Source organism: Chrysemys picta, chromosome 2 (genome assembly GCF_011386835.1).
Source record: "Chrysemys picta bellii isolate R12L10 chromosome 2, ASM1138683v2, whole genome shotgun sequence".
Classification (NCBI taxonomy): domain Eukaryota; kingdom Metazoa; phylum Chordata; order Testudines; family Emydidae; genus Chrysemys; species Chrysemys picta.
The window spans coordinates 35,726,303-35,749,255 of record NC_088792.1 but is presented as its reverse complement, the minus strand read 5'-3'; the positions used below and the strand labels follow the sequence as shown (position 1 = coordinate 35,749,255).

General features: G+C 43.5%; 1 protein-coding gene across 1 annotated transcript in view; it reads left to right on the top strand.

Annotated features, from left to right (window-relative positions):
* The window catches only part of GAD2 (glutamate decarboxylase 2), a 56,653-nt gene extending 33,931 nt beyond the window's left edge, over positions 1 to 22,722 (top strand). The window contains exons 9-16 of the mRNA XM_065586868.1: positions 139 to 193; positions 1,756 to 1,872; positions 4,137 to 4,201; positions 10,147 to 10,225; positions 12,982 to 13,131; positions 15,542 to 15,649; positions 16,561 to 16,650; positions 19,884 to 22,722. Of these exons, the coding sequence (XP_065442940.1) occupies positions 139 to 193; positions 1,756 to 1,872; positions 4,137 to 4,201; positions 10,147 to 10,225; positions 12,982 to 13,131; positions 15,542 to 15,649; positions 16,561 to 16,650; positions 19,884 to 20,057 (838 nt within the window). The 3' untranslated portion in view covers positions 20,058 to 22,722. The remainder of the gene's footprint in view (positions 1 to 138; positions 194 to 1,755; positions 1,873 to 4,136; positions 4,202 to 10,146; positions 10,226 to 12,981; positions 13,132 to 15,541; positions 15,650 to 16,560; positions 16,651 to 19,883) is intronic.
* Positions 22,723 to 22,953: the final 231 nt, after the last annotated feature.

Here is a 22,953-nt window from a genome sequence, read left to right as displayed (position 1 = left end):
TTTAAGGGCCTACTTTGAGAACTTAAATGGTGCAGAGGGGTCAATTTCATCCCTATCTGAGATTATTTAAGTGGAAAAGTGATAGAAAGGGGCTGTTTTCAAAACTGGAACCTTAATATGACATTATCCTTTCTGCAGAGGGAAAATTATCCCATCAGACCTTGAAAGAAGAATTATTGAAGCCAAACAAAAAGTAAGTCTATTACCAGGTGCCTTCAGAAATGGTGCAGCGTTTTCCACTTCCACGCATAGGAAACAAGTGGCATTTTGGTCAATTTGATTGGTGTTTTTTAAGAGGAGATTTGAGCTATTCTGTGTTATGTTCCCTTGCAGGACAACATGGAATTATACCATGATTTACTTATCTGAAACACATCAATATAATGAGGAAGGTTAGAAGTGCTGAATAAAAGATGTGTTTAAAGATGTTTCATGGCCTTCCCAAGGCATTTGTCTTCCTTCTATGCTATATAGTATAATCTTCTCCTGATTTAGACCTCCTCAGTCTGTGATACAATCACTAGCTGAATGTTAACTCTAAATGAAAAGACTTTTGGGATTGAAGTTTTTTTTAATAAACTGAAAATAATCTTATCAAAGTCACAAAAGCAAGAAGAGTTAATTCAAAGAACTAAATATATTCTCCAAGGTACAGTTTATTTGTGTGCCCTTTTAAAAGGCCCTTTTTAAAGCTTAAATATGATATTATAATATATATCTTATTTTAATATGGTGGCTATGGCAACAGTTGCTGTACAATAATAATTTAAAAACACAGAGTTCATACTTCCCAAGAAAAACTGGTCTTTGTAAAAACTTGCTTTGCCTAAGATAAACCATGGGGTAGGGGAAACTAAACCAAAAAACAAAACATTCAACCAAAAACCTACTAAGCATATATCCTATTTTGCGGGACGGGAGGGGGGGAGTTCAGGCCTTTTAAGAAATATCAGTTGCTCATTACATATGAAAAAACCTCTATTTTTTATATAATTTTCATATACATATTTTAGACCCCAATCTTGCAAAGTCTTAGGCACTTGCTTAACTTTACACATTTTGAGTAGTTCCAATGGTTTCAGGGAAACTGCTCATGTGCTACAAGTGGAGAGTAAGCATAAACCTTTGCAGGATCAGGACCTTACAACATAGACTCTTGGGGTAGGGAATGTGCCTTCCTATATGATGCACAGAATCTAGCATGCGCTGAATGCAATATTAATATAAAGCATAATACAGGCTACTTCAAATTTGCCAAAAAGATGTATTGTTCAATGATGCATAAAGATAGTTTGGTTTGTCCTACATGTCAGAACAAAGTATCCATGTTTTACTTCAAACAGACAGATAAGTGTGGAAATGTTCATTCTGAAGCTTTTACATCTAATGTATCTTTATTTACATAAATGGCACAGTGTTGGCCTTGGAAGTTTGCTGCCACCTAAAGGGGGAAACTGTAATATTATGAACATCTAAAATGAGAAAAGAAAAAAAAATAAAAGAAAAGAAAAGGAAAGTGCAAAGCTCTTGATTTCCAAATGGCAGTTTCTTTTGCCTGGCAACATAAAGCAGGTTTGTCACCTGGAGACACTTGTGTATTCATTCAGGATTAGCACAGTGGCTATTGCAATTAAAGTTTTACTTACACTATGGCCTGACTATCTGGAAGAAAATAGAGCTACTGCAGATTCAGGTGGGTTCTCTGTTTGACTAATAATATTCTCTCACTGAGGAATATTTCTCTTCTTTGTGTAGGGATTTGTTCCTTTCCTAGTTAGTGCCACTGCAGGAACTACAGTGTATGGTGCGTTTGATCCACTCCTAGCTATTGCGGACATCTGCAAGAAATACAAAATCTGGATGCATGTGGATGTAAGTACTGTATTGCTCTAGCGACTGGATTATAAAGTGTGCCAACATGAATTCATCCATCCGTGTACAGTGTCATTTTCCACAGATGATAACTTATTAGGTCCTCTAATGAAAGCTAATGAGCTAGGGCCTAATTCTCCCCTCCTTTGATCTGAAAAAAAGGCTGGGCACCTGGAACTCCTGGTGAGGTCGCTGAGAGCTGTTGGTGCTCTGCACCTTTGGAAATCAGGCCACTTTTAGCTGTCTAAACATGCATTTTAATGACTCACTTTAGGAATCCTAGTTTGAGAATCTTGGCCTCAGCCTCTGTATCTCTAGACATCATCATTGTGAGAAAATAACATACCCCGTATAGACCCATCTTCTGTGTCAGATGTAAAATAGATCAAGCTGGTTGAAAAATCTTTGACATTTTTCTTCTGTCCAAAAATTTCATAGGGTTGTAGCTGAAATGTTTCACAGAAATGTACTGATTTCAATGAAAATATTGTCTGGAGGGTTTCTCAAATCCAGAATTTGGGGAGGGGTATGGAAAGAGACTGAGAAACCTCCCCCCAGGATAGCCCGCTGGTTAGTGTACTCACCCAGGATGGGAGAGACGTGGCTCCAAGTCCCTACTCCATTTATTTCAGCTATTCTGGGGTAGGGAGCCTCCTGCGGGTTCTTTGCAAAAAATGTCTAAAGATCTCATTTTTGTTTTGCTTTGGAATGAATAAAAATCTTGACATTTTTCATGAAACAGAATTGTTGTTTTCCAGCCAGCCCTAAAAATAAACAAGTGAGAAAAAGGCTGTTAGTTGTTTCTAAACTTGCAGTCAGTTAATGCTGTAACTCCCCCAGATTACTAAAACTCTGAGGTCCCTAAGGCATCTGCTAGACCAGGAGTAGGCAAACTTTTTGGCCAGAGGGCCACATCTGGGTGGGGAAATTGCATGCAGGACCATGAATGTAGGGCTGGAGCAGGGGATTGGGGTGCGAGAGGTAGTGTGGTGTGTGGGAGGGGGTGCAGTGTGCAGGAAGGGGCTCAGGGCAAGGGGTTGGGGCAGAGGAGGGGTGCAGGGTGTACGAAAGGGCTCAGGGAAGGGGGTTGGGGTGCAGGAAGCGGGTGCAGAGTGCGGGAGGGGGCTCAGGGCAGGGGTGCAGGCAGGAGTGTGGCGGGGGCTCAGGACAGAGGGTTGGGGTGCAGGAGGGGTGCAGCAGGGGGCTCAAGGCAGGGAGTTGGGGTGTGGGGTGCAGAAAGAGTTCAGGGTGCGGGTTCCAGCCCGGCGCCACTTACCTTGAGCGGCTCCGGGGTGGCAGCGGCGTGCAGCGGAGCTAAGACAGGTTCCCTGCCTGCCCTGACCCCGCACCACTCCGCTCCCAGAACTGGCCAGCATCACGTCCCTGCGGCCCCTGGGGGAAGAGGGGCAGAGGGCTCTGCGTGCTGCCCTCGTGTGTGGTTACCTCCCCCAAAGCTCCCATTGGCCGCAGTTCCCTGTTCCAGGCCAATAGGAGCTGTGGGGGGTGGTGCCTGCAGGGATGTGGTGCCAGCCGCTTCCAGGAGCAGTGCGGGGCCTGCAGCACCACGGGTCATGGCAATCCTGCGGGCTGGCTCCAAATCCCTGAGGGATCCGGCCCAGGGGCCATAGTTTGCACATCCCTGTGCTAGACTATCTTGCCAAACTGATTTGCTAACATTAGCTTATTTTATTGAGGTCCTCACTGCGCCTCATTCTTCTGCACAAGCTGGAAGATGATCGCTCCAATCCCAGAGCTCTGCAGGAAAAAAGAGGGTGAGGAGGAGGTTTGAGGAAACATTAGTGGTTTGAACTCAGATCAAAACCCATCTCTCTAGCTTGGCTGCCATCCCACTCTATCAACACCACTGTCACAAAAAGGGAAAAGGCCAACTTATCCTTCTGTGTCTCTCTAGTCACCTATTGTCTCCCCAACACAGATTGGGGTTGGCCTAGCATACTGCTGTCGTATATGGCCATGGTGAAGGAGGAATTAGGTGGGCTGGACAGTGATGCAGGTTGACACATAGGCCCTGGCCTACACAACTCCAGTCACAGCCTCCTGAAAGAAACCACAGGAGAGAGAGATGAAAACCATTAGTACAGTTTATTATCCAGGCCCTAAACTGTAGCTCCATCTGAGGTGGTTAGAGATATATGGGTTCAGCAAGCAAAGGATCAGACATAAAATTTCTTGAACACATGGATGCAAACACCAGAAAAATACAAAACTATCTGTTTTGTAAGATTATGTATCTTGTCTTTCAGGCAGCATGGGGTGGAGGGCTGCTGATGTCTAGAAAACATAAATGGAAATTAAATGGTGTTGAAAGGTATGATTTATTAACAAATTAAGTGCTCCAGTACATTTGTGATTACCACAGAAATGTCTATAAATAAAAATCAACCAGTCCTATTCATTATTATAATTTAATGTCCAACATATAGCATGAAGCAATCTTTCAAGCTATCCTCTCTCAACTGAAATAACATTGCTAAGTTCCTTTATTCAATAAGCCGTGTGACTAAAAACTTGTGATGTGACTTTGTTTTCTTGTTCAGATAATGTATAGCTCCTATTTGTGATTCACCCCTTTCAAACTATATTCTGAGCTCCAGAATGGTCATTGTGTGATTCTCTGTCTGAACCTGTCCAAAAAGAACTGGCAACTGCATTTCCAAAAGAACTGAACCTTGGAGATCTTGCAACGGGGTTACCCGTCTGTCTAAGATTGTTCCAATTTTATAAATCCTCAAATCACTATGAAATATCAGCATGTCACCATGCCATGACAACATAACTCTTAAGTTTTTATGCAATGTCCTAGTACACTGGGTATTGCAATGGGTTCTAGCTAGAATTTTATCATCAGAAGAGTTGTTATGCATACTCTTGCTAGGAATATTAATTTACACATCCAAATTCATAGCTTCTTCTATTCTCCACATTTCTGTAGTTGCAAAACTCAGCTCATATGTGCAGCAGCTCAGATTTCTGCACTGTTTGAATATGCCTCATGGAAGTAAATCCTTGTGTTGGATCTTGAAAATGCTGAGATTTAGGTGTACAAGGTTTTGAATTCCACCCACGGTGAACGCATCTATAATACACACAGAAATGATGAACCAGTTCAGTAGCAATAAGAATAAGCTTGAATGAACTCCTGAGCAAGTACTTTGTCCAGAAACTTTTTTAAAACTTCTACTGGTTAAGATTAGGATATTATTCCCATCCTACTTCTTTCCAACTTCTAGCAAAACCACAACTCCCTGCCAGTTAAATTGCACTAGTCCCAACTTCCTTCTTCCCAGTCTTCATGCCTTTGGTTTCACTCAATTCCCATGATCCTCTTACTGGCTCCATGGTATTTTCTTTCCATTCTTCTCCTGCAGACTCTGTATTCATGTCTTTCTATGAGGGCCCAATCCCCTTCTCTCAGATGCACGAGCATATAACACTTCTAAAAATTGTTTTTTATCTTGAATTCAGAAAGCAGCCAGTGACTTCCTCTCCAACTGATCACTTAAAAGCCTTTAGAACTCAAAAAGGACTTTAAAAAGCTAGATACATTTTTGTTAAAGAAAACTGACTTATCACTGAATACATGCACGCTGTGCTTAAGCAGGATATACTTCAAAACATTCAGGATGTTGAAATCCCTGCTCTTGCTGCTTATCAGGATATAGCATTAACGAGGAACCTGAATCACAAAATGTGGATCCAGGATAGGAGCCAAATCTGAACTTCTTCCAAATTCAGAGGTGTTTAGAAGTTCTGGTTCAATCTATGATAAAGCAATTCCTAGATCATGAATTCAGACCTACAACGCAATTGGAACTTCCCCAACATTCAAGGGGTTTAGATCTAGTGTTCTGATAAGGGTCATCTCCCAGTATGGGGCAGTGAATTACATGGGGAATCTTGCCATTTCCTCTTCCTTCTTCACATGGTGAATGATGGGGGTGGGGGGCAGGGTAACTACACAGATTTCCACAGGGCATATACACTTTGTGTACACGTGGATGCTAATATTGGTGCTTAGGTACATTAAATGGGAAAAATTCCAGTCTGAGCACCCACGGGTGGGATTTAGATATCCTACTAAGGTGTTCACATTTGGATGTTGCAAAGTGAGAGTTAGCATCTGCATCCATTGCAGCCTTCAATTTCTAATAATCAGAACCAAATAAAGCCAATTCTTGATCCAGCAAAACTCCAGGATGATCCGTTAGGAAATTTCCAAAAGAAAATAATGTGTCTCATTTTTGTCTATGTAACTTTCTTCTTTAAATGTGACTGTCAGCCATCATTTTATTTAAGCATATATCAATAGTTGATGTCAGTACCCTTTGTGACAAAGCAAATTTAATTAGATAAAATACTTTGTGCACAACCGTGAATTTTCTGATGAATTTTAGAAAAATGGATGACCTGAAGGTCAATGCAATGATTTAGGCAGATAATTGATATTTGGGCATTGTTGCTGGTAAACAACCGTTTTACTATAAAAAAACCAAACCATCTCCATTATCTACAGGCATCTTAAAAAATGTATTTAGGGTTCTCTGTAAAGACAGAGAAAAGTTATTAGCTGTAATAGGAAAAGAGATTAATAGGCTTGATTGCAAGTTTAGAATCATTAACTCCAGTGCGCTAAACAAGTGAGTGGCGCTGAGTTGATTAAAAGCTGCCAAATGCTCAAAGAGCTGGGCCAAGCAGCCAGATGCTGTCTGTGAAAGCGTATTCCCTACAGGCTTTGCTTCAGGGGCTGCATAACCCCATTTAAATAGCAGGAAAGGCGGCACAGAACTATTCCACCAGCTACAGGATTTTGCAACTGCACATAGTTGCATTGATCACAATGGTCTCTTCTGGCCTTGGAATCTATGTTGTGGGGGAGTAGGGAGCAATCTGAGAGAAAATGACAATGCTCATGTACTAATATGCAAGGCACCTTACCGCCAGTGGGATCCCAAAACACTTCTTCACAAACCTTAATACCGACTGGTTTCCAAACAGAGAAAGAAAACTACCTCCCAGGCCAGATTCTCAAAACACTCACTTCCATTCTTGCAGTTACAGTTTTGGTCCCCTAGATATTTGCACCCCCCCCCAATTTACTGACTTGTTCAGATCTACACAGTTAAACAGCCCCCTACCATAGGGTTACCATATCTAATAAATAAAAAAAGAGGACCCTCCACGGGCCCTGGCCCCGCCCATTTCCCCTACCCGCTAGCCCCGCCCCAACTCCGCCCCTTCCCCCTTCCCTGCCCTAACTCCGCCCCCTCCTCCCTCCCACTCCCAGCCACGGGGAAAGGGCTGCCCCAGCGCTACCGGCTTCACGGTTTGCCGGGCAGCCCCCAGACCCTGCGCCCCCAGCCGGCGCTTCCCAAGCGCAGCTGGAGCCCGGGAGGGGAAGCACCCAGCCGGGGGCGCAGGGTCTGGAGGCTGCCCGGCAAACCGTGAAGCCGGTAGCGCTCGGGCTTTGGGCAGCTCCTATGCCTCCAGACCCTGTGCCCCCAGCCGGGCACTTCCCCTCCCGGGCTCCGGCGGCGCAGGGTCCGGAGGCATGGGGGCTGCCCAAAGCCAGTAGCGCTCGGGCAGCCCGGCTCTTAAACAGAGCCGAAGAGTCGGGGAGGAGCAGAGCCGCCACGGCTGGAGGCTCTGCTCCTCTTCGGCTCTGTTTAAGAGCCAGGCTGCCCGAGCGCTACCGGCTTCGGGCAGCCCCCGTGCCTCCGGACCCTGCATCGCCGGAGCCCGGGAGGGGAAGTGCCCGGCCGGCGGCTGGGGTCCGGAGGCAAGGGGGCTGCCTGAAGCCCATAGCGCTCGGGCAGCTCGGCTCTTAAACAGAACCGAAGAGTCAGGGGAGGAGCAGAGCCGCCATTTTCCCGGACATGTTCGGCTTTTTGGCAATTCCCCCCGGACGGGGGTTTGACTGCCGAAAAGCCGGACATGTCCGGGAAAAAGAGGACGTATGGTAACCCTACCCTACCACAGCAAGAAAGAGCACAATCCTGTGCCGTAGGCATCTTCAACAGCCCTCCAAAGTATAAATCCTGCAATTAGTAAATAACAAGTCAAGCATAACACAAAAATAAAACAATGAACAACTGAACAGTTCATCACTCCACCCTTCCCACAACCTCAATCCTTTAATGTTCACCCACCCGCTTTGTGCTCCCTCTACACCCATGCAAACAGATGGGTTTTGCAGCCTGCCCTTGAGTCAGCAGATTCAGTCTCTTTTGTACCTGGCAGAGCAGGAGGACTTCCAGTCAAGGGCCACTGACAGAGAGTGTCCTGCCAGCAACTTGCTTTCCTTAAAACCCTGGGGGAGCCAGATTCAGCTTTGCAGATGCAATCCAGGATGTAAAGATCAAAGTGACCTGAATAGTGGTCACAACTAACTGTGGGTGCAAAAATGTACTTGCAGTTATCTGTGTCTTCAAAAACTGACCCTGTTTACGGCTGAGCTGAATAAGAGCCAAGTTCTGGTCCAAATTGTAGCCCATATAATGCTCCTGCAGAGTGGAATAAGAGGAGTGCAAGACATCCTCTTCCTGCCCTAGGCCTCTCTCTCTCTCTCACTCTCTCACACACACACACACACACACACACACACACACACACACACACACACACTTTCTCACACTCTCTCTCTCTCTGGGGAAACCAGGAAGCAGATTATAGCTCAATACAAAGAACTATACAGCAAGGAATGAACATAGTTCTAAGCTCATTTAGCCCATTTGGCAGATTATTATGCATACCCTTAATAAATGTATGTACATTATAGCTCAGGCAATCATATCCAGAGAGCAATCTTGGAACCCAGGCTAGTCGTTCATTCTAGTTTTCACTAGGCTTGTATCCACTTTTGGAGCTGTGTTTCTAGCCTCCTGTTGACCCAATTCTCAAACTTGCCCAGGTCTGAAGATAGGAGGCACAAATCAACCTTTATGTATGTTAAACAGGTATTTGATTGGTTTTATTAGCCATTTTTGAAACTTGGGATTTCTACACATTCTTCTTCATCTTCGCTGTGGTCTAAAAAATACTTTTCCAAATGTTCTCACATGTATAACAAGATGTGATCTTTTGGATACAATCTCAACCTTCTGCAAGCCATGCCAGGCCACTATTTGCTTCTTTTTAAAAAAATCTCTGAAGACTTGTTAGCCTTTCAAAACAAAAAAAAAGAAAATCTTACTTTTAAGTGATTTATTAAAGAACCTGCAAAACCCTAAATAAAGGGAACTAAACTCCCCAAAACATTTTTGAATCCCCACTACCAGCTCCTCTCACCCTTTCTAAGCCATTTGCAGTGATGTGATTAGTTAGCAGCATAGCTTTTGCTGTGCCAATGAATCGCTCTTCCTGTGTCACAGTATCTTGAGGAGCATATTATATCAATCCAACAGGCATAGGACCTGGTGTTTTTTTCCTGCTTGAGTCAATGCATGCCAGTAAGTATTTCAGCTCGCTGACTAACGTTCTAAGGCAGCTTCTGGCATCTTGGTAACCAAGATAAATGGCCGAGCGCATGAAAGAGCATTTTGAGATAATGCCATATTCACTACCATGATCATTTTGCATCAGCAAGTTGATGGGATCAAGTGGGAATTAGATACCAAACCTGTTATGCGCTTTTGAAAATCCCACTAGGCACCTATCTGCATCTTAGCTGCCTAAACACCTTTGCAGACTGGTCCTAAATCACATACGTGTTTTTGACACATTCACTCTTTGCCTTTAAAGTGTAGATGGATCACAAGAAATTCTGGTGCTCACAAAATCTAATGTATAGCACCATGGCTCTGTGTTAACTCTCCAGAGCCGTAGTCCAGAACCTTTTAGGGCTAACTCTACAAAAATCCTTACTTTGATGAGTAATCTGCCTGTGTAAATTTATATCAGTGCCCCACAGCGTGAGTAAAGGTTCTACAATTGGGTCCTGCAGAGCCAGTGCTAGGCATACGCAGATTAAACAACTGGTTAGGGCCCCGAGCAGTTCAAGAAGGCCCCTAGTCACTTTTTAGTATGTGCTGTATGTGGGAAGGGCACCAAAATATTCCTGCTTAGGGCCCACCAATGGGCTAGCACTGCCTTTGGGGTCCTGTATGAACATCAATAATCACTCTTCTGAAAACCGCTGTGCATATTTTCAGCTTGCATCTTTGAGGCCCATATGAGCCTTATTCTTGTTTATTACTGAATGTTTTAATGATTCAGACCTGTGGTATAACATCTCAGTTTAATGTTGTTTTGTTGTAGGGCCAATTCTGTGACTTGGAACCCCCACAAGATGATGGGCGTCCCATTGCAGTGTTCTGCCCTTCTCGTTAGAGAAGAGGTATGTCTTCATCCATTTGCACCTCTAGTTATTTCTGGCATTTCCCCCCCCCCCCCCCCCCGCAATGTGCTGGATGCCTTCTTTATAACTGTGTCATAGCTAATGTATGTTAATGGGATGAAGATTACAAATGAAACTGAGAAACAAACCTCTAGGCACTTGTTCAGTCTACAAACACAGAAAGGATTTAAAGCAGCTGTCCAGGAGAAATGAATGACTATATCTTTATAGAGTTTTGGCGACTTTGTATTTGAAATACACTGAACTAAGTTGTGCACTTAGTTGAAGCCATGCAACACCACAGCTTTCAATGCCGTGTATAGGTCTGACTGAAGGCCAGGGCCGGTGCTACCATTTAGGCCAACTAGGCAGTTGCCTAGGGCGCCAAAATTTGGGGGCGTCAAAAAGCGGTGCCCCGAATTTTTTTTTTTTACAGCGGCCGCTGCGCTGGGAGGGAGAGGGAGTCTGAGCCGCCGGCAGGCAGCACAGGGGTTCCCCTGGTCAGTGCGCCGCTGGCAGCCCAGGGGTTCCCCGGGGTCAGAGCTGCCGCATGGATCCCCGGGCTGGGGGGTGGGAAGCTGCTGTGGGGGGGTGCCTCAGGGCGGGGGGGAGCTGCCGCGGGGGGGGCGCCTCAGGGTGGAGGGGGGTGGGGAGCTGCCGCAGGGCTGGGTGGGGGGGCTAGGGCGCAAAACTTCCTTGCACCGGCCCTGCTGAAGGCAGAATCTGGCCCACTTACAAATATCAGTTGGACTAGCAATATGGTACACAGTGTCCATGAGTTATTGCCCTTTCAAATGTTTTTGGTCAACCCAGGGATGAAAGTAAGTTAAAGGATTTACCGGTACGCCAGAGTCCTGAGCAGGGGAGTGGCCTCAACCGGAAGATGTGTGGCCTCAACTGGAAGAGGCGGGGCCTTTAAATCAAGATTTAAAGGCCCCGGGGCTCCGGCTGCGGCTGGGAGCCCCGGGTCCTTTAAATCACCCCTGGAGCTACCAGCTGGAGAGGCGGCTGGGACCCCCGGGGCTCAGGAGCGATTTAAAGGGCCCGGGGCCCTGGCTGCCGCTACTGCAACGGCGCTCCGGGCCCTTTAAATCACCGCCGGAGCCTTGCCACCACTACCCCGGGGCTCCGGCAGCTGGGCTCAGCCAGCGATTTAAAGGGCCCGGGGCTCTGGCAGCGGGGAGCCCCGGGCCCTTTAAATCGATGCCCAAGAGCTGCTGCCTGAGTCCCAGGGTAGTGGCAGCAGGGCTCGGGCAGTGTTTTAAAGGGCTGGGGCTCCCTGCAGCGGCCAGAGCCCCATGCCCTTGAAATCGCCGCCCGAGCCCAGCTGCCAGAGCCCCGGGGTAGCGGCGGCAGGGCTCCAGCAGTGATTTAAAGTGCCAGGGGCTCTGGCCGCTGCAGGGAGCCCCAGCCCTTTAAAGCACTGCGCAAGCCCTGCTGCCGCTACCCCGGGGCTCTGGCAGCTGGGCTCGGGTGGCGATTTAAAGGGCCCTGGGCTCCGGCCCTTGCAGGGAGCCCCGGGCCTTTAAAATCACCCGCCTGGGGAAGCCGGTCTGGTCCAGCACGACGTACTGGCTTCCTTTCACCTCTGGGTCAATCAAATGGCGAGACATTACAACCCAACACTGATATATAAGCCCAATTTGTGCAGCGTGGAATGCGAAAAGGAAGCCCAAGTTCCCGTGATAAAATCTACACATTTTATTTAGTACTTGGACAGCTACAACTGGAAGAATTATCCTTCAAGCTTGTAATTTTCATATAGCAGCCACTCATTGGGACAGCTGCTATACACCCACCACCTCTTAGACCAGCTATTGAAAAGCTGGTTCCTGCTCTGCTAACAGCTGCACAGCAGATTGTACACAAAGTGCACTTAAACAGAAAGAGAGGAGCTAGGTTTTATTTGCCCTGTGGTTCAATTCTGTGAAACAAGTCCTGGCCTCATTGAAGCCAGTGCCATCCTTCACCTCGAGTGAGAACAGGTGTCTCACAAAAAACCTACAGCCAATTGTTTTTCTCTCATTTTTCCATCTCATTTTTATGAGTTTCATGTATAAGTAAATCTTGAAGACAAAGACCCCCCTGTGGACTGCAAAATACAGTTTTGGGAAAGAGGTCTATGGCGTGCACAAAACATGCACAAAGACTTCAACAAAGCCAGGATTTGGTGCTCTCTATATATAATGCACACAAATAAAAAGGAAAACTGAGAAAAATTATTAGCTCCATGCTTTTTGTGAAACGGCCGCCCTCACCTTCGCTCAGAGATAGCCAACTGGGGGCCCGCAGCCAAATGTTGTGCACATTGCAAGACTGCCTCCCAAAACTACATTTTGCAGGCTAGACGGGGGTCAAAATGTGACCACTTACCTTCAGAAACAGCACTAGCAGTGTTCTTAAAGGCATATTCACCCCCATCTGCCCAAAGCCTTTCTTACTATTTAAGACCCCCGTAAGCACCTGGTTTGTAGCGTAGGTGGCGTGGAGGGCCTCGCATGTGCCTTCAGCACTGGAATGAACTGCACCCTGAAAGAATAAAAACGGGGAATAGTAGTTTAGAAACAAAACCAATTCAGCAAAGAGTGTCATGACATTATTTAGAAGAGCCACAGGGCTGCTGGGTCAGCTTGCTTTATCCAGAGTAATGCTTTGGAAAGTCATTTGGAAAGGTTACATAATACAAATAAAAGGAAGCAAAGCAGTAAAACCATGCAAATGCCAATTTTCCTTAACTGTGTCTCTGTTTCTTTAAGGGCTTGATGCAGAGCTGCAATCAAATGCATGCTTCCTACCTCTTTCAACAAGATAAACACTATGACTTGTCATATGACACTGGAGACAAGGCGTTGCAATGCGGGCGTCATGTTGATGTCTTCAAGCTCTGGCTGATGTGGAGAGCAAAGGTAAGCAAGTACGTGACGTATTTGTTTGCATAAATCAGTGAACAGCTCTGCTTTATATAATCAGAATTTTAGAAAATGTCTTTTCACATGAGATGGAAGAAAGAACAATGATAGGAATTAAATAATAATAAAAATAATAAGAATACATTTCCACTTTCTTTACCTTTTAACTGATTTAGCTACAAAGCATCACACATGACTTTGAAATTCAGACTCCATGTCATTGTACACCAATTGTGGCATCTAACTCTAACAATTTGACAGCATAAATATGTTTAAGTATAAGTGTAATCAGTCCAGAAAGTTTTTGGAAACACAAAGATTTTTTATTTTAATGAAATTCTAAAACTAAATGTGACAAATTAGTGACTAACACACGTGGTTCCATTTTATACTGTGATTACACCACAGTCACATTATTATTATGGGCAAACTAATTAAAATCTGAAAGTACTGGCTCTTTTTGACTCATGCATCCTTTTGTATAATATTGCTAAATAAATACTTTTATGTATAAATTCAAATGATTATGTCTAACTATTTCAGGCTTGTTCATTGCAGTTGACTGCATCGTTCCTATACAAAAAAAAAAAGGCCTTAAAGACCCTTAGATGCTTTATTCAAATTCTGAAAACTCATAGACTCATAGACTTTAAGGTCAGAAGGGACCATTATGATCATCTGGTCTGACCCCCTGCATGCTGCAGGCCACAAAACCGTCCCTACCCTTCCCTTGACTCTGCTGATGAAGTCCCCAAATCCTGTGTCTTGGTGACTTCAATTGGCAGAGAACCCTCCTGCTAGCGATCCCTGACCCATGCTGCGGAGGAAGGCGAAAAACCTCCAGGGCCTCTGCCAATCTACCCTGGAGGAAAATTCCTTCCCGACCCCAAATATGGCGATCAGTAAGACCCCGAGCATGTAGGCAAGAGTCTCCAGCCTGACCCTTGTTAGCCATTATACTATTTACCTGCTATTGCTCGGTATTCCTCAGCTAATATGTTTTACCATTAAACCATTCCCTCCATAAACTTATCTAATTTAATCTTAAAACCAGACAGGTCCCTTGCCCCCACCGTTTCCCTCGGAAGGCCGTTCCAATATTTCACCCCTCTGACGGTCAGAAACCTTCGTCTAATTTCAAGCCTAAACACATCCTGGGATAGCTCTTTGGGACTGTAACCAGGAGTCTTCAAAATTGGATGTAAGCCATCTTTGTGTTTCCCTGATCCTCAGGCCACTAGGCACGGGACCAGTTGCAAGGAACAACTTCAAGAAGCCTCAAGACAGTTTTCAAGTTGTCCTAGTTGAAATAGCCTCCCAGGAGCTGCTGTAATAGTGGGGGCCTTCCGAGTGCAAGGGAAATTTGGCCACACCCCTTTTTCTTTGGCCACACCCCCTATGCTTGGCACTATGCTGCCTCTGCACCACTGTAGGATGTCCCTACCCAAAAGTCCACTTAAACTAGCTTTAGGTCTGCTTTGCAGTGCCAGCACAGCACAAATCAGATTTAGCTGGGCTGAGTGGACTTTTATTTATAAACATTTTTTCTTAAAGGCCAAATCATTTCTTTGACTATTTTTTCTCCCAATTTCCCACCTCTATTTAAATTGGAATGTTTACATTAACATAGGATCAGTGTTTCTTAAATAGTTTGTTTCTGCAGCTTGTTCTCCTGACTTGAAGCCATAATAATGCTTTATTAGAGGCATCACAGCTGGTGGTTGGAGAAATGATTATGATATCGCAAACGGACTTGAGCTGGAAAGGAAGCAGCAGGAGAAACTGAAGCTCTTAAAAACAAAGATTCCAATTTCATACAAATGTCCTTTATCAAGTAGCAATGAGGAGAGGAAAAAAATGGCCATGCTGAAGAGACAGAGCTGCTTTCTAATTAGAATGCTTGTTTTTCACCAGACATCAAGCTGCTCTTTAAAAGCTCATGTTATCATTTAATTTTCTAGGGGCTTTTTGGGCTAGGAATAGGTGCCAGAGTGCCCCCACTGCAGGCTAGAGTCCTCTCTCCATAGATCAGTGCAAACTTCCACCCTTCCTCACAATGTGACTCAACCCTGACCAAGAAGGAACAACTGTAGAGTTCATGCTCCACAGCTTTCCAATCCATGGCCTCACTGCAGAGGCTGCCAACAAGTGTTCCCATCAGTGATTCCTAGCTTCAGTGGCCCATTAGCAACTGGACTGATATCACCAACCTATTTCATACAGGTCAGATGGATACAGCTAGAGCTGGGTGAACTATTCATAGCAAACAAGAAGGTGTACAGCATCTCCAAGATAGACTTTAGAGAAGTAACCTGCATATTTGCTTTAGCAAGTGTCACGTATTCCTGACATGATAGCAATTCAGAATACAGAGAGATACAAAATATTGTGTTCTTTTTTTATGAAGGGAACTACAGGATTTGAAGCACAAATTGACAAGTGCTTGGAACTTGCAGAATATCTATATAATAAAATAAAGAACAGAGAAGGCTATGAAATGGTGTTTGATGGAAAGGTATGTATTCTGACTTACTGTAACGTTAAAATTTGGTACATTTCGTCAGGAGTTGTGTAGCTACTGCTAGGACAATCTGGTTTTGGAGGATCCAAAAACATGCTCCTTACAAAGGAAACTGCTAATGATTCCCATCATTGTGGGACAAGTGAAATGAGGCAGCAGTGTGGGGTATTGTAGCTTGAATCATCCAGATGAAAGTCAATAGCCGACTTTTACCGGTGACTCAATGAAAACAGGCTCCACATGGCATGCTAGTGCACTGTAGATTCACACCCCAACTTGGCATGCACAAGCCATGAAAACAGGCCACGCCCTACTTTTCACCTGTCTTCTTCTGGCTCCTAAATGTGCAAATTAAACTAGTTTAGACTCCATTATTCTCTCACATTAGTAAGGGAGCTTAATGGAATGTAGGGAAGTGTAACTGAGCACCAGGGAACTTCAAGGAATAGAAGAGAATCTAATTTATACCATTTCACACTCACCTCTGACTCTAGCCTATATGTCCAGAGTTATACATTATATAGTCACACAACAAAATCAAAGTACCCAGGATGCTCTATTAAGTAGGTCATCTACTATAGACACCTGCTTCTGAAGAGACATTAACTCCATACTCCATGCAGCCTCTTGAAAGGACAGCACCTATAGAATCCAGATGTCTCTCTGTAGGGGACAAATGCATAGGCACAGTGGGGGATGTATATCTGGGTCTGTCTTCTTTGGGATAAATTGCCTAAAATTATCCCTAATAATGATTCTAATGACTCTCTGTGGTGTGCAGTAATGAAAGCCAATGATTGCTGTCATAACATGATGTATGAGAGGAGGGAAAGGCATGGAATTAATTGCAGTTGAGATATTATGAACATTTTTTGCCGTGTAAGCCATTATTATTTTGTGTTTAGCCTCAGCACACAAATGTCTGCTTCTGGTACGTACCTCCCAGTTTGCGCAGCATGGAGGACAACGAAGAAAGAATGAACTGCCTTCTAAAGGTAAATAAGATATGTTGGTTCATTGTATGCAAGGCATGCCCATGTCATCAACATAAAGGCCACAGGTATCTTTAGCTGAAAATATTTCAAAATATTAGAGATGGGCTTGCACAAGAATCTTGGATAACAGCCCTTCAGTCCCCAACTTTGGGGAAGTTCAAACCAAATTTGGATCCTATCTTTGTGTATCAGGCTCATCTCTAACATAATGGTTTTCTCAAATTGTGGTCTGCAGAGCACTTGGTGGTGGTCTACAGAGGCCTGGAAGGTTACATGATGCTAGCTGCTCCTCCCTACCTCTAGCTTCCAAAGAGACTGGAGGCCTGTAAAAAGATCTGGAAATAAGGAAGAGAAGCCAGCCCAGCTGCCTCCTTTAGGGACCACTGCTATATAAGTGGAGGAGGCGAGGAAACAGGAGCTGTATTTAGGGACTAGAAATGCCAGAAGGTGTTGCAGAGAGGGTGAGAGAGAAGAACCAGACAGCCTGTCCAAGGGAGTAGGAGGAGGAGAATCGGGCAGCCTGTGCCGGGGGATGAGAGGAACAGAATGGATGGAAGGGGAGTTGAAGTGAAGAGCAAGAGCAGACAATGTGATTAATAAAAAGCCAAAATATTTGGTGCTTAAAAGAGGGCTGAAAATACACAAAGACTTTCCTAGTGTTATTTCTCCACATGAGCTGCCCCGGGGATGTTGTCTGATCAAGAATGGGGCTTTGATGAAGAGGTGGTTCACTAGGGAATCGCTTTGTCGGGACTCTCAGAGCACTGGGTGGGAGGTATCTAGTTATGTTTTTATAAATTGGAAAAACTAGTGACATAAAAGTGATCATTTGAACACTTCCAATGTTATTTTAATGGTTTCTTTCTGCAAGGTAAGTGGGTTTACAAAATGCATCTGTAATTCAGTTCACTCAAATGCTGGTCTGTGTCTTTTGTATTCTATGTGTTTGCCCTTTCTCAGTATTTTTCTCTATGGTGCTTATTTGAACTTTGGTCATCCTTGATGTTAACAATTTAAATTGCAACTGGTGATCCTAACAAATGTAACAATTTGACCAGAGGCTTTAATTTGATTGTGTGGTAGAGGTCTAGCATATGAAAACAAAGGGAAAGTGATTATAACAATATGCTTGAGGATTATGCAGAAAATGACATGTGTTAATTGCATTTGTCAGCAATACTGAGTGTTAGCACACTGGTTAGAATAGCTCTGAGCCATTTATTGCCAATATAAAGAATGGTTTTGTGCCTTTGCAAGGTGTCATGACTGCCTTTGCAATGTCATGCAACGTCTGCTGATACATGTAAAGTTAAATCCTTGTAAATACTGCTGCTTTTATCTAAAGTAGAAAGGTGACAAATCAGATGATGAAACAATCTTGGGCACCTACCTGCACTTCCCTCTGGCATGCCTAGCTAAAGGCAGTGGGACTACTCACACACTTGAAAGTAGGCACATGCATACCTATTAGAGATGGTCAGAAAATGAGTCTTTTTTCCCATCAAATTTTTTTACAACAATGAAAAATTGAAGCTTTCCATAGAAAAATTTACTTTTTTCAATGAAAAATCAAAATCAAAAATATTTCATCCAAAAATTGAAATATTTTGATTCAGAAGTGCTGCCACAGTGCCTCATGGGAGTGGTAGTTCAGGTTCACCAAGCTCCTCTATAGGCTGGTCTCCCTGATTCAACTACATCTCCCATGTTTAAAGCTGAGGGTCTGTCACGGAGGTCATGGAAGTCATGGATTCCGTGACTTTCCATGACTTCTGCAGCGGCTGGTGCTGGCTCAGGGGCTACCCAGGACAGGAGGGGGCCCAAGCCTGGGGCACGGGGTTGGGGTGTGGGGCGGCGCTTACCGGGGGGAGGGCTTTCCCGGCTTCTACCAGCATGTCCCTACAGCTCCTAGGTGGAGGGGTCAGGTGGCTCTGCGCACTGCCTGTGCCCGCAGGCGCCGCCCCCACAGGTGCCACTCCCGCAGCTCCCATTGGCTGCGGTTCCTGACCAATGGGAGCTGCAGAGCTAGCATTTGTGGTGGGAGCAGCACATGGAGCCCCCCTGGCCACCCCTCCCCCTAGGAGCTGCAGGTACACTCCGAGCCAGGTAGGTAGCCTGACAGCAATGCCACCACCCCCGCAGCACCAGCAGTGGTCCCAGGCCAAGCACTGCCACCTGCCCCCTACAGCGCAAGCGGTGGTCCTGAGCTGAGCGCTGCCACTCCCCTCCCCCAGCACCAGAGGGGGTCCCGGGTCACCTCGACCCCCACCTGCAGTGCCCCCGGACCGCCCCCCCAGAGCACCCCTTTCTGATGCAGTACTTTCATAGAGTCATAGGGCTAGTCTACACTATCACACTACGTTGGCACAGCTTCACTAATGCAACCTCGCCTCTGTAGTACGTCTGGTAAAGACACACTGATAGGAGAGCACTCTCTCTTCAGCATAATACCTCCACTTCAATGAGAGGTGGAAGCTATGTTAGCAGGAGAGTGTCTCCTTCTGACATACCGCAGTATGGACATTGCTTTAAGGCGATGTAACTTGCATCGTTCATGGGGGGTGACTTTTTCACATCCCTGAGCAACATAAGTTACATTGACTTAAGCGGTAGTGTAGACTAGCCATAGATTCCAAGACCAGAAAGGACCATCCATTCTGACCTCCTGCATAACACAGACCATAAAAATTCCCCAAAATAATTCCTAGAGCTTATCGTTTAGAAAACATCCAGTCTTGATTTAAAATGATCAGTGACAGAGAATCCACCACAAACCCTTGTAAATTGTTCCCATAGTTAGTTACTTTCATCATTAAAAATTTACCCCTTCTTTCCAGTCTGAATTTGTCTAGCTTCAGCATCCAGCCATTGGGTCATAGTACACCTTTCTCTGCTAGACTGAAGAGCCCATTATTGAATATTTGTAGCCCATGTAGATATATATAGACTGTAATCAAGTCACTCCCTTAACCTTCTCTTTGTTAAGCTAAATAGATTGAGCTCTTTGGCCCTATCATTATCAGGCATGTTTTTTAATCCTTTAGTCATTCACATGGCTCTTCTCTGTACCCTCTCCAATTTATAAATTGATCAGTTTACTCTGTGCTGAATTCGTTTTTTGCCAAAAATTAACTTTTTTCTTATTTTGTTTTAGCTTCCTTCTCTTATTAAAAAAAGCAAGCAAATTCTAGAATTAGAAATAATTATTTGATATTTGTATCATACCTTTGCAGGTGGCCCCAGTGATAAAAGCCAGAATGATGGAATATGGAACTACTATGGTCAGCTATCAACCACTGGGAGACAAAGTGAACTTCTTCCGTATGGTCATCTCAAACCCAGCAGCTTCTCATCAAGACATTGATTTCCTGATTGAGGAAATAGAACGTCTGGGACAAGATTTATAATAATCTGGTCTGCCAGTCTGGTCCAGAACCTCTAGGTAGACAATTAAGTTGTCACAAACTGTGCGAATGTATTTGTAGTTTGTTCCAAAGTAAATCTATTTCTATATTGTGGCGTCAACGTAGAGTACAGTTTAAAATCAAGAAACATGCTCCTTTTAAAATCCTCTCTTGAGTTTTAGAATACCTCTTTAATAATTAGATACACAAAAGGCTGCATTCAAACAAATAAGAAATAACAGAAGATACTTGCAATTTCCCCCCAAATTTTAATACAGTTAGTAAATAATGTTTTAGGTTAAAAGTAATCAGATTGAGTGGTGCCAAATTTGCCCCAAATGGTGACAAAATCAAATGGGGGTGGGGGGCAGTAAGATATATAAAGTAAAGGAACTGTATGTTTAAAAGTGAAAATATTTTGCCTTTTTCTTAGATTTAGAACAGAATTTCTAATTTACCTATAGCAACATTTCAAATGTATTTAAATACATATAATTTTAAAAAAGGAATATATATATATTAAAATATCCTATTTTGTAAACTATAGATTTTTATTTTATATGGGTTATAAAAATGCAGGGGCAGAAACTGAAAACTAAACAAGATTTTTTTTCTTTTAATAGAGGTGCATCAAATATCTACAAAGATTATTTTGAACCATAAGCCCACATAAATTCTTTAAAAGGTTCAATGCCTCATTTCTATATGTCACATGGATTGTACATCTCTAGAGTTAAGTATTGCAAAACCTCACAAGTACTGCAGCTCTTAAAAACTCTTAATAAGAACTACTACATACAACAATAGGATGCTATTATTCCTAAATATATTTCCTATGTGGCCTAACCTAAGCAAATGGACAATCAATATACAGTCCTAACCAAGACTGAACTAAGGTTATATTTGTGTGGTTTCTTTGTTCTACTTTTAAACAGCCTATCAAAAAGGGCCACACTTTACACTAAATACTTGTGTCATAAGCATCTTTGCAAACAGTAATTTATTCATTAGAGATAAAAATAAATTGAAAACTAGGATTGACTAGAATTCGCTAAGACCCAGATCCTACTACATCTCACAGGAGCAATGCTAATTGGATGAATAAGGACTTTTGTATATGTAAAGGTCTCAGAATAGGGTCCTAAGTCAGATGCTCATGTCATGGTGGAACCTGAGTTTTCCACATGACAACAGTTTTTCTAAACATCCCCATTCCCAGCACTGGGATAGAGCTGCTGGAAACTCAGAATTTCAGTTTCACGGGAACGTTCAAAAATGTTTGTTCTAATTCAGAACAACAACAATGTTTGCAATTTCCCACAAAATGGAAATTCTGAAAATTTTCATTCTCAACTTTTTTTTCATTTGCCTGAAATTTTGTAGAACTCAATACAACTTTGTGAAAAATTTCAGTTTAGTCAAAACACTTTTTTCAAAAAGTGTTTTGATTAAATCTACTAACCAGCTCTACATTGAGTTTGTCTGATTGAAATTGCTATTAGAATGCTTTGAGATATGCCTAGATACTCATAGCACAGTCATTGTAGAGTCATCCAGACCCATTTAGAAATCATGGGTGCAAAATCCTGCATAACTGATATGTTGAGTCATTCTTCAACACTAGGGGAGGCATGGAAGTGGAAACTGAGCTTCAACCTCCTCTTCCTCAAAATCTGGAAGAGCTTGGATCAGGACTTAATGGCTCAGACTTGTTTCTATTTATAACCCTAGTTAAGTTTTGGTTGTAGCTTTGACTGGAATCTACATGGCCACTTTCATTTGTAAAGCAAGATTGCTTTACTCGCTCTAAAATACTTGAAGAAAACTAGTGCAGAGTGGTTTAATTTGACCTAAAATACATAAATGGGGTATTGATTCGGTGTAATGTCATGAGGATGTGACATGAGAAGAGGAAATAAATTGTGTCTGTAGTTGTGTTGCCTTTATTATATTGATAGTACTGTTTGTCACCTCAGATTGAGGCCGTGCATTTTAGATTTAAACTGTACAGTGTTGCAAATCAACATGTGTTACTGAATAAGCTTGTACAATATATTATTGATATGTCTTTCTTTGTGTGGTAGTACTATTGACTCTTGGTATTGTAAGAGCTGCATTCACACACAAGTCCCTATACTATATCTTTGCTCAGTACTATCCTCTCCTGATCAGCTTGAGAGAAGAACATTCCCCTCACCCCAGTAGTGACCCACTACGACCTACAATGCATAATGTTTCAATTAAAGCTTTAGAGCAGATACCAATTCTGCCAATGAGGACTAAAGCAACCTTATCCAAACAGGTCACAAAATTACCAACTGTAGTCACTGAAACACTGAGCAGCCGAACAAATTCTGTTCTTGTTTGTAGCAGAGAAAATGGGGACGAAGAACTAAGTGTAAAAAATAGTACAGGGACAATGGTGAAGGTGAGCAGTAGCCTGGTTACATCTTGCATGTGCAATTCTGTTTTCAAATGCTAAGTACAAACACTGTATTTATTAGTTCTATGTGCCAATCCAAGATATACATTCAGTGTTTCATGAGGACACCAGCATTTTTCCATGTTACTGCCAGAAAGAACTACATGGCAACCTCTTCTTCTTGTGTTTGACCAAAGTATTTTCTCTGTGTTGTTGATCTAAACCCAAATAAAAGTGTAAAATGTGGCTATGCTGTATCTGTGTGGGCTTTTTCTATTATTATTATTGGCCTCAAAGTTCCGTGTGAACAGAAAGAAGCCACATTTGTCATGTCATCTCTGAGCCAGGCTCGTGATGAGAATGATGCTATTTCCTGCTAGCTCTCTTCTGGTTGCTCTTTCTGAATTTTCATTGATAAGACACCTTCTATTAAATGTATAATATGTATAATACATAGCAAAATAATTGAAATCTAGT